This window comes from Enhydra lutris, unplaced genomic scaffold (genome assembly GCF_002288905.1).
Source record: "Enhydra lutris kenyoni isolate GAN:26980312 unplaced genomic scaffold, ASM228890v2 scaffoldscaffold13, whole genome shotgun sequence".
Classification (NCBI taxonomy): domain Eukaryota; kingdom Metazoa; phylum Chordata; class Mammalia; order Carnivora; family Mustelidae; genus Enhydra; species Enhydra lutris.
In genome coordinates this window covers 42,956,999-42,972,930 of record NW_019154097.1, presented here as the reverse complement: position 1 = coordinate 42,972,930, position 15,932 = coordinate 42,956,999, and the positions used below count along the sequence as shown (strand labels likewise).

Genomic DNA, 15,932 nt, shown 5'->3' with positions numbered 1-15,932 from the left:
AAAAAAAGGAAAAAATCCTCATAATGAAAATATTTTATGTCTCTCTGTATCACTTGCATCGAGAAATAGAACACGTTGCCCAGATAGACACAAGAATATCTGTTTTTCATCAACGTAGCACAGAAAGGCTAAATTGAGTATCTTCTTTGTCCCCCAAACCCAGCCCCCGAGTCAGGCTATGTGTACTTCAGATACACCCTCCCCGTATTCCTTACAGTCCCCTCTGTATTTATCCAACATCCTATGCTTTGCTTTGTCAAAACATGCATCTCTATGTATAAAGTGTGAAAGGCAAGTGATTTACAAGGGTTGCGTGGGAAAAACGGCAGAGACCCAACACCGCCATTGTAACTTTAAATGCAGATCCGTCTTCGAATTCCATAGTGGGGATGCCGATTTTCAGTTCAATTGTTTAAATCCTGTAGAAGTTCTAGAAATATTCCCTGCTTCTGTAGCGTTGCAGCGTTCCCTCCAAACCAACTTCTGTTTATTTTCCAGCACATGAGTGTCCAATTTACGGTGGCTTTGCTCTCGCTGTTCAAACAGGCTTCTTTCACTTTCCTCGAGCCCCTGTAATAATTAGAAGACAGGGTTTCTGGAAAATGGAAAGGCTCTAGTGCTGGTGGCAGGCACAGCTCGGGTTGTGGGCCAGGTCAGCTTGCTCGTGTTTCAGCACCAAGGTCATCCTGGTTCCTGGGAGGAGCAGGGATCTTGAGGTCATCGGATGAATCTTTAAATTAATCTCTGGAAGTGCTAGTCAACACCTTTTAGTGAGGAAGGGCTTAACGTTAAATAATAGGCATTTCTGGTGTGTGAAAGAAAACTGAAAAACAGGCATGTCTGCACATATCAAGGGAAAACAGTGCCATTTCTAAAATAATGATCTATCAACGAAATTGCAAAACCCCTATGTGAATGAGCTGAATTGCTTTGTGTATCATCTCATAGAAATATGTTTTGCACAGATAGTATGTCTAATAAGGACACGTTTTTTAAAATCAAGATTTTTTCCCCCAGCACAGAGCTGCGCGGTCGTCCCTCTCCTGCAGTCAAACAGCACCACCTTGTGGACGGTTGGGGGAAGCAGCTGCTTTCCCCGTCTGGTTGTTCTAAACACGTAGTGAATCGACTTAAAACTCAGGGTAGTGATGATGCGGGTGGCAGTATCTGTGACCATAATAACGTTTTTTCTCCCCTTCTTGTTTTTCAGGCATCAGATGCCAGCTCTGAAAAACTCTTCAATACTGCTATTGTAAACAAAGGTAAGACGCTGAATTCCGAGCAGTGGCCGGGTTAGGGTTTTTGTCTCGTTGTCATTGCCTAAGAAGTCCGAGTAAAACAGCCTTTCTGCTTTTCGTGCTGGAGCCGCTGTTCCTACTTTGTGTTTCTGCTGGAGACAGAATCCGTATGCTTCTGGGACGTGTGAAGGAACGGTTTGTTGTAACGGGACACACTGAATCCTCATTGAGGTTGATTGGACGGAGAAGTCACCCCCTCTGTGACGTTACTGTGACGTAGGAGGCCGTCGCGGAGAGTAGGAGTTCTCCAAATGCCTTGACTTCATCGTTACCTATCAACTACCCGGCCGCCCGAGAACTATAAGCAGCTGATTTGTCCTGTGGTCTCCAGTTGCCCGTGGGTGTTTAGTATGCACGGGATACGGCCGTAAACCAAGCCTTACTCTGCTGTGGGCTTTCTGGAAAGTTAATAAACGAGCAAGAGGGCAGAATTTAAATATGTGCTATCCCATTAATTTCTTCCCAACTGCAGTACGGACTAAGAGAGGCTAATCGTGGAACAGTGCATAAAGGGAAAACTTCTCTTAAATCATTGCCAATAGGTTTCTGGGCAGTTTTCATTTGTAGCAGTGTTGTTGGAAATAATGAAATGTAGGGGAGTCTCTAATCACTGGCGATACAGAGGTGTGTAATTTGGAAGGTGTAAGTGATATAAGATATAAACCGTTCCATCTTTTCCTCTTTGCCGTGGAACCTGATTGAGGCGCTGGTGTGGTGATTGCAAAGTGGAGGTGTGCTTTCTGGGGTCATCTCGGGTCTGCGGTTACACGGCAGAGTCCCAGTAGCGCTTGAACAGAACCGGGCCTTCCTTCGTAAAGGGGCGACGTTGGAAGCCACTTCCGACATCCTGTCCTGCGCCCCAGCTAGCATTTTTGCTAACTGGTTAGTAAGACACGTTTCCGAGTGCAGCAATTTTGGGCTCCTGGATTATTTTAGAATTGGAACCCACGGCAGTTTAGAATCGTACGTTATGTTTCGCGTTCCCCTGAGGTGTATGTGCTGCTGTGATTGCCGTTCCTCCCAGAGTTATTGTCACATTGAATTTTTATCTTTTTTATTGCGTAATGGACTATTCCAGTTTTATATTTCATCATATTTTTTGATGGACGGAAAGTTTGTACCAATTTGTTATCCATATGCTAAAAGCCCAATAAAAGACGCGTGCAGCTCACAGCATACAGGGCATCTCTGCGAAAATGCCTAATTGTTTATTGCTTGTTTTGATGAGGGAAGAGGATGGGGTAGACCCTGGTGGAGCTGGGAGAGAGCAGTGGGGAGGAAGAGGAAGAGGCTAGCAGAACAGGTCCCCAAAAGGTCTTAGGTGTCTCCATGACTACTGGTTCCCCCTCCCACCTCGTGAACCTCTGGCACCTAAGCCGCCCATCCCTCTTCTGCTCTGTAGCTCCAAAAAGCTCTGGAATGTCTTTACCCTTCTCTGGGATCGTCCTTAGAGCGGGAGCTGGCCCTGGGACCTGCGTTCAGGCCCTCACTGCCCTCCCCGAGTTGAAAGGGTGTCTTCAGGGAGGTTGAAGAGTACGTGATGAGAGTCCTGCCCCCCCCAGCCCCGACGCCCCCACTTCTGTCCCCCTTCCCTTCCCAATCAAACGTTTCCCACATTCTTATTTTTGTTTACTTACAGAGTGTGATTTGTGGCATCCTATTTGGTTGTGAATAGCCAACCCCCTGACAGGGTGCCTTTCTTCTGAGCTGCTTTTCTGGGGGTGATTTAGTTGCCCTGAAAGGATTAAGGTTTCTTTGTGTACACTAAAATCAACATAGGCTTTTTCTGAGCTTTGCTTGGGAAACCATACACAAATAAGCATTTTAGTCGATGGCAGATTATGCCTTTGCCCCTTATTTCCATCAAAATGGCCTTTCTTTTCTCCTCCCGAGTCTCCCTTAATGCCTTATGCTAATTCCTGTTGGTAACATGAATGACAAGGGAGGTATCAATGCAAATCCAGGTGCGGTGAAGTCGACTGGCTGGTCCCCGGCCCCGCCCTCCCCCTGGAGAGAAGGAGATTAGGGGGGCCAGGGAGGGGAGAAAGCTTGGGGACAGTTTTGTTAAGGGGATTAGTATTCAGGCTGCTAAATATCAGGAAAACAACTTCAAGAAGCGATTCATTGTGTAGTGATAATGTCAATAATTGCTTCGAGACAGGTGCACGGAGTCCCGATCCCTGCCTGTGGGTTTTGCTCTGTTTTCACTCCGGGTGGTTGCAGGGTTTACCGGATGGATGGGTGACGAGGCCTTCAAGGAACTGTCAGCTTCATGCACGTCAAGTTCAAGTTCCCCTTCGAGGCAGCGGGCCTGCCTGTAAGTCAGGTCTCCCGTCTCTGTGCCAAGAGCACCAAAAAGCATTGGGAAAGAAAGGGTGGATTTATAGCGGGTCACAAACACTACGGGCAGAATCTTCAAGGTCTCGGTTGATTGAACAGCCCGGGAAGAGGGCAGGGACGCGGGCATGTGCACGCCTCCCCCTCCAAATGTTGGAAGCTACCTCTTGCCTCTCCCTCCCGCGAGCCCCACTGCGTTCTAGCCTTCGAGAAGTGTGGCTGGGAGCTGCTGGGGAGATTACGCTGCGGAGCCCGGTGGCCAGGCAGATTTGGTCCATAAAATTTCTCCGAGGGAGGGCAGTGCTAATCTCACAAGCTGATTGTGGTGGGGGCGGGTGGGGGGGGGGTTGGGCCCAGCCCGGCTGTGGGGCTGAGCAGTCTGGGGACCAGACTCCAGCTGAAACCACGGGGCCAGGACTCAAGTCCTGTCAGTCTGTCTGAGCTTCAGTGAGCCATCTCACCTGGTTAGGTGACAGTTGTCAACCATCGCAGGACCCCCTGGTCTCTGGTAGGGACGAAACAATGAGGCGGGAAGGGGGAGGGGCGGAAACAGCAGGTACACGGGGCTTCCTTTGACTTTTCTTGTATAGAGTCTGCCCGGTTTGAGAGAGAACAGGGGACGTTCTTGTGTTTGGGTGATGCGAATCACTGCTTTCTTCTGGTGCCTTTAATTTCCCGTTGTAAAACGAGCTAATCAGACAGTTGCTTGTGCACGCCAACGCCCCGTGAGAGCCGCCCCTGTCAGAAGAGCTGGGGAGATGAGCCTCGAATTACAGGTTGTGGGGCTGTGGACATGCAAAAGAAAAAAAAAAAGAGAAAAGGCTTTAACTTTAATCAAGGTCGTGGTTGCCTTATTTAATCTTTATGTGTTTAAGTGTTTACAGGATGTTCATGGGAATTTTATGAATCCTTCTGTCTTTGTGAGTCAGCCATCTGCCAAAGAAAAAATTAATTTTCCCAGGGAGACAGACGTACGCAGAGAGAGACTAACTTCTTGTCCGTATTCAGTTGGTTGAGCTGCTTTGGGAGCAACAGGATTCGAACCCCAAAGTCTGGACCATGGAAACTTTGGAGGAACCCTGCGGTCAACCCAGGGTCTCCTGCCAGTACTTACTACCCTTTCTTACCCCTTTGAGGTCCTCCTCGCTGGTGGTTTTGCCACTTTGCCATATAGTCAGAAATGCAGGAAACGAGGGCTTGGCGGTAGGGGACCATCTGGCCAAGGTGGTTGATCTCCCTCAAACTCTGGGCGCACTCCAGGGCAGAGCTACCTGAGGGGGAAAGCAGCAAAGAAAGGGAAGCCTGTCGGGGAGGCAGGCGTTCTCAGGAGCCCTCTGTTTACGGGGACACCAGCCCTGCTGTGGGTCCGCGTTCCAGGCTAGGGAAAGACGAAAGACCTGGAATCGCTGCCCCGTCTAGGCCCCGGAGCCCTCTTTTCCAGGATCTCGCCTGAAGCCAAGGCAGGTAGAGCAGATGGGAGGTGGTCACAAGGTGACGTCACCCCACGACTTGCTCACCCCTTCTCTCTTCCCCTTTGTCTCACGTTGTAGTGTTGGGCCCTCCAGGGGACGGGCCTCCCCTACCCCCAGCCACCTGTTAGAGAGCTGGGCCCAGCCTAATGGAGGTCTTTGAAGTTCTAAAGTGGAGACTGTCCAGGTGGGAATGAGGCCCTTTGCTCCCGCCTGCTGTGAGCACTCAGGGTCTACCAAAATGCCAAAGGTGCACCCACCCAACCTCCTCCTCCGTGGGACCCCACCCCTGAACCCAGTTCGGCCGCGGGAAATTCTGGTGGACACGAGCCCACGATCCTGAGCACCAGATGGAACATCGGGGCCTCCTTGAGCTCTCCCTGACCAGAGCTGTTTTTCCTCTTCCAGGCCTTACCAGACTAGTGGACACACAGCCTGTGTGTGGGGTCGATTTTGCACTGAGGGTTTCCAGGGGGCACAGATGAGGTTAGAGCCTTGAAGTCAGTGGGGCCTTTTGGATATTTTTGGCAGTGTGGTTTTACCAGCAGCAGAGAAGGAAAACCTCTCTAAAAAGATTGGTGGAGGGGCTCCTGGGTGGCTCAGTGGGTTAAAGCCTCTGCCTTCGGCTCAGGTCATGATCTCAGGGTCCTGGGATCGAGCCCCGCATCAGGCTCTCTGCTCAGTGGGGAGCCTGCTTCCCCCTCTCTCTCTGCCTGCCTCTCTTCCTACTTGGGATCTCTGTCAAATAAATAAATAAAATCTTAAAAGAAAAATAAAAAATAAAAAGATTGGTGGAGATTTGAGAAGATGAGGTGGAAAAAAAAGCTACTGGAGGTAGATTCTGCTTGGTGGGATGAAGTTTGGTGCCTGGGCACCTAATAAATTCTTCAGTGGCGACTGTCTCCCCTCATTCATTACGTGTAGACATAAAAGCAGAATATTTTGGTTTGGTGACAGGAAAGTTAGGGAAGAGTTCTGTTACTTCTGGGGCCACCATTGGCTCTTAGGAAAAACCCATTCCCTAAATAATCCTGTGCTTGCTTTTTTGATGGAAAACAATACCGTTGACCAGGGGCATAGCTCTCTTTAAAAAAGAACAGATGGGTGTAGAGTTTGAAACCCGGTTATAAGGAACCTGTGGAGATCGTCTCACAGTTCCTCGAGGTGTGTTGGGTTCAGGTGTAAGGAAGACGGGACGGAAGGGACATTTCCCCTGTACAGAAGAGGAAACTGAGCCGATGTCAGCTCTGTGAATTAGTTCCATTTTTATAATGTCTTAAATCCTAGATAAGGGACACAGGGACCCTTTTTCTTTTTCTTTCCCTGGACCTGCTTTGTACCATTTCAGAGCAATTTCTTGGGTCTTTAGGAGACGTCTGATGTGTGGGAAATTAAATACTATTGAAGGGTAATTGGTGCTTGATTCAGACAAAGGAGTTTATGAATGGTTGAGGTCCTCCTACCCCACACCGCAAATAGCAGGCAATCGGCCCCTTTGTTATGGAAATTGACCTTCCTATAGGAGCCAGACTCTCACGTTACAGAATTTGTTGTATAGAATTATGTCTTAAAAAATTCTTGGAAACAGGTGCTCTCTCCAATGTGTGTGAAACCCACCAGGAAGGGCCTAAAAATACTGCACGTTGTGAGGAAAGGGTTTTCCTCTGGATGTCTTTCCATTACCTGTTGACTGGTCTTCACCGGGCCTTGAGGTGGGGAGATGCTGGGTAGATACTGGATCCTGTCCCTGGAGTTAGAGGGCAAGGGTGGACGATTTGCTGAGCGTGCACACTGGTCTCCCTGGTGTTTTTGGAGAACCTTGGGGGGCTTTGACAGTGAGGCCAGTCTTCCACATGAAATGTAGGCCGGATCCTTGGGTCCCACGCACCCCCGTGAGCTGGAGGGGATGACAGCGTAACCCACCCCCCCCCATTCAATCAGATGATCAAACTCCACTCTGATTGCCTTCGAGCCCACTAAAGATCTCACCTGCTTCGTCCAGCTGATTGCCGCCTTCCTTTGGGAGAACTTTCTCCATACTCGGCAATACGGGCCCAGAAAGCTTCAGCACTGCCCGGGTCCTCCCTCCAATTCATTCTTATTTAGGGTTTCTCTTCATCAACGCTGCGGTATTCGGTTGTCTCAGAAAGTGCAACACACACGTGGGCAACTGTTGGGATAAAAAACACCACGTCGGCCCTGGAGAGTCTTCAGGGGAGCGGTTCCCCGACAAAGGGCCTCGGCACTGGTACGACTTCCAAGAAGGGGGCTCAGCCCCGGGCCTACGGTTTCCTGCACGCGGGAAGCCTGTGGCCATGCCCGGGCCTCTGGATTATTTCTAGTTTCTGACAACTGCAGAAAAATGTTGTTTTCTCTGAAAATGTGTGTTTATTTAACTAGGTTTCTTTTTGCCTCACAATCTGGATTCTATCCAGTCAGTTACCACTCCAATTAACTAACAATTATTTAACATTAACAGTAATTACAGACGCCAGTTAAGCGCCTACAGATGTCAACTGTTAGCTTTGTACCTAATCACTCAATGAAATGGAGAAAGTTCAACAAACATCAATTAGCCAAGCAATTAGTATGAGTTAGGAAAGAGCATGTTATCATGTGTGAGCTGATTCAATTTATTTTATTTTGGCAGTAAAACACACACAGGCGAGCGGCAATAAGTTCCTCCGATAAGATAAAACGCTATTGTTTTGCATCTTACACGAGAATTCTTTCCTTTCCTGTGCGCCAGTCAAATACACTCTTGCCTGGAATTTATTGAACAAACAGCATTTGTCTCAGTCACTCAGAAAGCCCGGCAAGTGCCCGGGCTCAGGAAGCAGCTTTGGTGAATGATGGACCCGGCGAATCCGCCGCGTAAGGACATGTCAGATTGCGGCAGAGACGACCGACTCCCACTCAAGGAATCTCCTCCACGCATTTCCGATTCTCACAGGTTTATTCCCGAACCGGTGGTGGAGTGAGCGCAGCAGGGATGGTGTTGATTTCACGGGGCCCGGACTGTCGCTCTGCTGTCTTCGGTTTAGCCCGGGGCCAGCGTCAACGTGTTTCACCCTCTCGCCCGGCCTGCACTTTGGGGGGAAAAAAGGCGGAAAGGGGTCTCAGGTGGAGACCTACTGTGTGAAGGCACCAACGACATAAAGACCTCCGGGGTCTCGATTCAGCGATTTCCGCACGGCCCCTGCATCCCCGCCCCCAGGCGTGACTTCGGCCAGCTCGCTGGGACGGTGCGGTTCAAGGCCTGGTGGTGTACGGCGGCCCCAAAATCGGTGTTTGGAGATTCCTTTTACCTCCAGGTGGAACGCTGGTCCCCGTAAGGGGTGGTGCCTCTGGTTCCCCTCCTAGAAACGATGTCTTACTAACTCTTGAAGCCTGTGGACAGGCGTGGAAGGAGCCCGTCTTTCATGGGGTGCCGTGTCTGGTCACCGTGGACGCTACGAGCAGAATTTTCCATTTGAGCAAACCTCACAGCGTTAACGGGATCCCAGAACTGGAACGTCACGATTCTGTCTGTGTAGCTTAGGGTGGGGAGCCCCCGTGGCCCGTGTGCTTTTTTGTTGTGACCCTCGTTACCCACGTCCAGCACTACAGCAACAGGGACCGTCCTGGCTGGCTCCTGAGGGATGTCTTTGCCCATCAGTCCATTGGGACTCTGTCCGTCCACTTCTGAGCATTGGGCCACGGGCTTACAAGCTTCAGTGTGAGCTGCGGACCAGCTGCGCTCTTCCTTGTCTTATTCTGGGACCCAGCCCCAAACGGCAGCCCCCGTTGTGCCGATGGCTAGTTCTCTTGGTCAAGGGAGAAGAGCGGGGACAGACGCCTGGAATGCATCTCCGAGTTTCAGCTGGTGCTGGTTCTGGCCTCCTCCTTGGCCAGCACAGGTCCCCAGGGCTTCCTCCACCGCATTGTTCCGAGCTGTCTGACATGCCCAGGACGTGGGGAGGATCCTGCCCTCAGTGGGGGAGGGGCTCACCTAGGCCTTCCCGGTCGCCCGGGTGTCCCCCAGCATGCCAGCACCCAGGCACAGCTCATCATAGGGCCACTTCATGGGCGCAGGGCTCTCTTTGGGGCGTCACTAATGTGCTCCCCTGGGATAAGACCATATCCCTCCACGTTTGTACCCCCCCGCCCGCTCCTGTGCCTGTCTGGGGACCGATCTGTACCTTCAGCCAGATTTTATTAGAAGTGATTTCGGGTTTTCGAGCGGGGGCACTTCCCTAGCAACTGATGACACAAGCACGAGGCCCAAATCTGCGCAGGGGCGGGAGGGGGGCCTGTTAATAAGGAGGAGTGTTCTGTGGGCGCTCACATCTTCCCTGACCCTCGTAAACCTTGTCTCACGAAGGAGGAGGCTGAGAGCACATCATCGCTTTCTCTGAGAGCCCTTCTGGAGAGGGCAGCGTCTCAAGTGTGCCTGTTAATAGACTCGTGTGGGAGGTGGTTATATTTGGATGCCTTTAAAAGCCACTTGGAAAACATTTTCCCCCTCTTATCTATCACCTTTCACATCTCTCAGCAGAGTAACACTAAAACTAATTTTAGCCAAGATTACATCACGTTCTCATGATCTGTGTATGGCCGGGAGAGGCTTTTCCATAGTAAAGCGCCTCCCGCGGAAAGCCCAGCCACGTCATTCCTCTCCTTCCGTGTCAACCTGTGATTTCTCCGAGCGCCGATGGTCCTCTGCGGGGCTCTGGGGGCTCCTTGCCCAAGCCTCCTTGATGCGTGAACTTGGTCCGTGAACTCGGTCTGATAAGGAGTCCTCCCCTGAGATCAGACGCGTCCGCTGTTCAGTGGGTGACGTCCCTGTCGCTTCCTTCCGGGGGCTGAGCTAGAGGCCTTGAAATTCGGCCTTTCGTTCACCAGCGGCCGTGGAGCGCCTGACTCTACGGCCCGCTCCGGAGATCCGGCAGCGGCCAGGTCACACCAGACCCACGACCCCGACTGCGAGAGCTTAAACGGAGTTCACGACTCAAAAGACACTTCGTTAAATGGCCCAGTTGGAACGAAGCCACTCAACTAATTAAGCAAAAAAATAACCTTAATAAGACTTTCTTAGGAGGAGAAGACAGTCCAAGATGAGCCCTCCGGGGTCAGCAGAAGGTGTCCCCCTTTCAGAGAGAGCGCAGATTTGCCGACTTGGGTTAGACTAAAACCTGCCCCTTTGAGAATTTCATTTTAAAAACCTGTCCGGTTGTGGCATTACTTAGGCCATCGCAGAGGCTGGGGGAGCCTTGTAAAGTTCTGGGTGCCGCCTACCAGTTCGGCCTTCCCCCCATATTTTCCCATTTGGATTCCGCTGCTCAAACCTCTGCCACATCCGCATATCACAGTGGGGGTCCGGGAGTCAGCACGGCACTCATGGCGGAGTCCGGCAGCTTGTAACCCGTCCGGACGCCTTGGTTTTCTCGTTGGTGACATGAGAAAGTTGGATGGACTCCAAGATCCCTTCTGGGTCTAAAGGCCAAAGTTTGCCTCCGAGGGCTCCGGGTCTTTCCAGAGCCCGGAGCGTGTGTAGCGGGCATACATTTCCCTGGATGGCTGTGAGGGGGATCATGGACACGCGTATTTGAAGGGAATGGGGACTGGTGGCCAGTGCGGTGACTTCAGTCCCCAGTTTGTGAGCAGGAACGGGTCAGGGTACAGCTCTCTCCTGTCCAGGAGATTCTGTCTCTGAGAAAGAGCTTAGAGGTAAGAGGGGGTGAAGCTGGGGTGGGGGGTAAGGAAGAGGGGAAGGGGTGAGTCCCAGCCTGCTGTAGTTTGAACACCGGCTGACAGGTGTTCCCTTCCAGAAGGTCTGCACCTCGGGTGACGTGACACGCCGTCTGCTGTAATTGTTTATGTGAAGAACTTGGGTGTCAGGTTCCCTTGTCCTTGACCTCTCGAGGGGGATGGCCGACCATTTCCAGGGATTGCTGTGGGTGGCTGAGGGGAGAGGCAGGGGTCAGCTCCCAGAGCAAGGCCCTGTCTTAGGGCACCCCAGGGGCAAGAGGCCAGGTGGCTTGTCTTTCTAGGAGTGACTCATTTTACCAACTCGAAGGGAAAAGGGGTGGACCGTTCTGGATAATGGAGGAAAAGTCGCCGCCTTGCCACTTGTCTTCGCTGTCAGCAGACTCTGACCTGACGCAGTCTGACTTCGTGGTTCTCCTTGGTTGGGAGGAGATGATCCCAGGGGCCTCGTTCGTGCGAGCACGCTGGTCGTTCCTGGATTTTAGCCTGATTGGCTCTTGTGAACAGGTGTGAGGAGCTGGGCTCATTCTGCGGCTGCCAGACCTGTCTTGTGTCCCTCACGAGGATTGTCTAGAGTCTGAGAGCTCTGGAAAGGGAGAATGTCACCAGTGACCGCTGAGGGTCTTAGAGACCAATTTCCTGGGTTAGAAGCAGGGACACCGCGTCTGTGGGCTCTGGTCGAATGTTCAATTCTAAGCTAAATTCCGTGGTTTCTGGTTTTGTAGCTGCCATAGGGCCACGTCACCCTGGGTAGTGGCGTCTTCCTAAGACCTTAGACATCAAAGCAAACTGTCCCCTACTCCCACGGGAAGGAGAAGCTCCTGACTTCCATAGGTGGCTTGGGGACAGCTGGTCAGAGCCTGGTTGCCCATTGCCACTGTGGCCTCACCAGCCACGGGTGGCCCATCTTTGCCCGAATCCCTGTCCCCCCCCCCCCCCCCCCCCCCCCCCCCCCGCCGTGCCACGGGGGCCGCACTCCCCAGATCGCACTGATGCTCAGGCTCGCGCCCGCCCCCTCCCATGCCTCCTCGGGGCCCCTCCGGCTGGCGGCAAGACAGCTCTGATGCCTCCTCCTTCTGTTTTAGCTCCAGGACAAACTCGAAAACTGCCGACTCTCAGGTTTTCTTGGCATTTTAAAAGTTGAGGCTGCCTTTCCGAGCCTCTCAGCATCCTGCCACGTATCGTATCTTATTCAAATATCCTAATTGCCACCCGGGCTTCTCAGCCGCTCGTCATCCCAGCCCCTAACCGACAAAGTAGAGCTTCACCTGAGGGCCTCATTATGCTGCCTGTGCATCGGGCCAAAAATACCTCCACGATACCTGCCCGACACCCTGGGCTTCTTAGTGACAAATAATTGGGTGAAACAAACACGGGGCGTGAGCAGCTGCCATCAGCGCGGGCGCAGGGGTCGGCCTGGGTCGTGTCACAGCGGGTCTTTGAACGGCGGCTTGTGCTGACACCAGAGAATGGCAGCTTTGGAAACGGCGCGCTGGTTCCCGCTGACAGTGAGGCCCTCGTGCGGACCATGACAAGCAGCTGTCCCTTCCGTGCAGGGGAACGGCTGACTTCCTGCGGCGGGGCGGGCGGGGCAGGCACGCGGCCGGGTTTGGAGGGCAGATGAGGCTGGACGGTGCAGAGAAGCTTCTCGAGCTCGGGCCACCATCAGCAGCGCAGGCCGTAAAACACAGCGCGCCTCCGCAGGTCTCTCGTGACTCCTCTGCGACCCTCCGAGAAAGGGTGGCAGAAACCGTGTCGGCTCTTCCAGGATAGCACCAGGGGCGTGCGGGCAGAGCAGTGCAGGGCAGTGCCCAGCCCCCCAGCGCGGCGTGGCTCCAGATTTCACTCAGAGAACGCAGACCCGCCCCCCGCCCTCCTCATTCTCCTGGAGTGTCGTGGATTGGGCCTTCAGACCCAGGGCTGGGTTTACAGAATATGGAAGGGCAGAGTCTGTGCTGAGCGGAAACTCACTAAAACGGAGTGGGTCGGATGGGATTCGGGGACAGCACGGGGTCTGGACCCGCGGTTCTCCGAGGATGGTCCCTGGACCAGCCCTAGCAGCACCCCCTTGAGTAGTAGAGATGCAGAGTGTCCTGTAGAGCGGGAAACTCCAAGGGGCGGGGCCCAGCGGGGTGTTTGGAACAGGCCCGCAGGTGATTCTTGGCAGTGAGGTTTTCGTGAACGCTCAGGTGGTCCCCAGAGTTCCTCGGGGGAAATCCATACTCTTCTTAAACAGGGAATAGGTCTCTTCATCGTCGGGCAGCCTTTTCACTTACGTCTGACATCAGAGGCACCAGATCTGTTGAGGGTCACACTGCGGACCCACCGTGAGCCTCAGTTGTGCTCTCGTCGTGGATTTGCAACCTTACCCTCTCGGCTGGGACACAGACCCCCTCGTGTGCAGGGTGTCTGGTGGATGCTAGGCCTGCAGTTGGGGCCATGTTATCAAGGGAAACGTTCTTGGTATAATGGGGTTTGGAGCCATGACCTTGGGCCAGTGTCCTGCTGTGACCAGCCAAGCTAACTTGCTCAACCGCTTCTCCAAGACAAACAGTTCTCTCTGGTTCCTGGTTGGCCGATGCTGCCTCCCAGACGCCCGCCTGCCACCTGTAGGAAGGTCACCACGATGCAAAACACACAACCTCGGCAGGCGTGCCGTGCTTCCCAGTAACTGTTCGTTCAACAGAGTACCGTGCGAGGTCTTCGTTACGCTACACGGCCAGGATCGTGGAATTAATGGACAGCAGTGTTCGGAAACCTGCTTTCCTTTCTGAGCGAGACATTGTGAAGCTTTAAGGCTGTAGAGTTCTATTTGCTACACTGGATACCGCCCCCCCGGAAATGTGATACCCTAAGAGGTTTTCCGCAGGTCACCTAAATCTGAAAGCTTTTCTAGATGTCCTTCGAGTATAGATCTCTTCCAGGACTAGGTGTGTTCAGTTAGTGGTTCTCAAACCTTCGCCTGTCTTAGGATTGTCTGGAGGGCTTGCGGAGGCATGGACTGCTGGGTCTCCCCGCCCCAGAGCCCTGAAGCATAAAGAACATCAGAATGAGCCCCCACGTGTGCCCTTACGTACAGCGGGCGTATCTACCAGGATTCCGCCACGCTGGTTTTTAGGTGATAAGGATAGATAAGGCCGTATCTGTCCCCTCTCCCTTACTGCAAGGTATTTTAAAGTACGTGTCATGGATCATGTCAGCCCCTTCCCACATTAGTGGCATCTGTTGAAATAACTTTCCTTGCCTCACGGCCTTCTGTTATCAGGCTAACCAAGTACCGTAATTTCGCAGTGAGGAGCTCCCATTCTCAATGCCATCTCCCCGACTGTCCCACGAGTGTCCTCCTACGTGATGTGTTCCCGGCAGGGTACAGACCAGGGCCACGGAGCACTTGTCTGGGTCTGGAGCCATCCGCCTCTGCCCAGCGTCCCGTCTTTCTCAAGTCAGTGACTTGTTGCACAAACCAGGTCCACGGTCTGCACACCGTTGCCCATTCTGGAAGCCCTCGTGGTGTCACTTAGTTTATGGCGTTGTCCCTCGTGTTTCCTGTGAGTGCAAGTGGGCCCTAGAGCTTTGACTAGATTCATGTCAGGCTCTCTGGCGAGAAAACCCCGTAGGCAATGCGGCAAGCTGTGGGCGGCCTCACTTCCAGTGTCCACAACGTCCGGACGGCCAGGTGCTAGCAATGCCAAGGTCAGTTTGGGTCGTAGCAGCCCGATCCCGGCACGGCCAAGTTCCCCATCGTTCATCCTCTTTCGTCTAATGGCTTTACCCATCGACGGTCCTTGCCTGATCCCGTGTTTCGTTGGAGATGGCAGAAGGGGACTTTTCTCCCCAGCCCTCCTCCTGTTCTGGCGGAGACTCTCCCGAATAGCGGAGCTTGACCTCCTCAGCTCAGCTCTCGGGTGAGCCCCAGATACAAGCAAAGGAAGAGCGAGGAATGCTTCGTTCTTCCCGCGTAGTTGGAAGTTCTCAGAGCAGGAAGGTGGCGTCCTACCTAGTGTTCTGTTAACACTCCCGCACCCTTCCAGGTTTGCGTTTTCTCACAAGAGGTTTAACCCATGTTTTGAATTCACTGAGCATTTTTTTAAAGCGTTTATTTATTTATTTGACACAGAGGGAGCGATCACAAGCAGGCAGAGAGGGAGGGGGAAGCAGGCTCCCCGCCGAGCAGAGAGCCTGATGCGGGGCTCGATCCCAGGACCCTGAGATCATGACCTGAGCCGAAGGCAGAGGCTCAACCCACTGAGCTCCCCAGGTGCCCCTGAATGGATACATCTTTTTTAAAATAAAAACCAAATAAGCCTTTCTGACGTCTTTCCCTCGTTCCCCTCTCCTTTTCCTTCAAAATACCTCGCGTTCGCATCTCTTTTAAGTGAGCCTCCGGGTGAGGGGTGACGGACTGTGCAGCGCGCGATGCTCCCGCGGATGAAGCCGACTGTTAACGATGACTTTGGGACCATAGGCCTAACTGGGACTGCCTGGGCAGATGGGGAGGCGGGGTACGATCCTCCTAGTGATAATTCACGCCCTTTCTGTGCCCAAAGTGCCTTAATCCAGGCGTCATGGGAGCGAGTGTTTACGGAGTGTCCCCTGTGAGCCAGGCTCGGCCCTGAGCACTTTACAGGGGTGACGCGTGGAGTCCCCGTGGCACCCTGCCGGGGTAGGTGGCATCAACACCATTTTGGCTGAGGACGCGGGCGAGCAGGCTGCCCCCGAGGTTCTCCAGCGGGTTCGGCGCCCTCTCCCCACTCCCAGCTGTACCAGCCCCCAGCGGTCAGGCCGTCCCGGAGGTGTGAGCAGTTTCCCGAATGTCCGTCCAAACCGCAAGGAAGGGACAGTGTGAGCCGGAGTATCACCTTCTAGAGGAGGTGTTTGGTTAGGGTTTCGCGGCTCCAAACGGCTCCTTAAGGGCAGCAAATACCTAATCCTTTTCTCAAACCGCCGGTGGGGCCTGGTCCGGGCACCCAGGGATTACCCTGGGCCACACGCTTCTCCGAAACGCAAACTGCGTAAATCAGCAGGAAAAGCCGGTTCCGCCCCACAGGGTGAAATGCTGAGGGTTTTTCCTGGTACTTTT

The 15,932-nt window shown here is 53.1% G+C and overlaps 1 protein-coding gene across 3 annotated transcripts in view; it reads left to right on the top strand.

Moving 5' to 3' along the window:
* Positions 1 to 15,932, top strand: part of LOC111145610 (AUTS2, activator of transcription and developmental regulator) — a 1,103,405-nt gene that overhangs the window by 1,025,169 nt on the left and 62,304 nt on the right. For all 3 annotated transcript variants that reach the window (XM_022500620.1, XM_022500619.1, XM_022500618.1), the window contains exon 6: positions 1,211 to 1,262. In XM_022500620.1, coding sequence (XP_022356328.1) covers positions 1,211 to 1,262 — 52 coding nt within the window. The remainder of the gene's footprint in view (positions 1 to 1,210; positions 1,263 to 15,932) is intronic.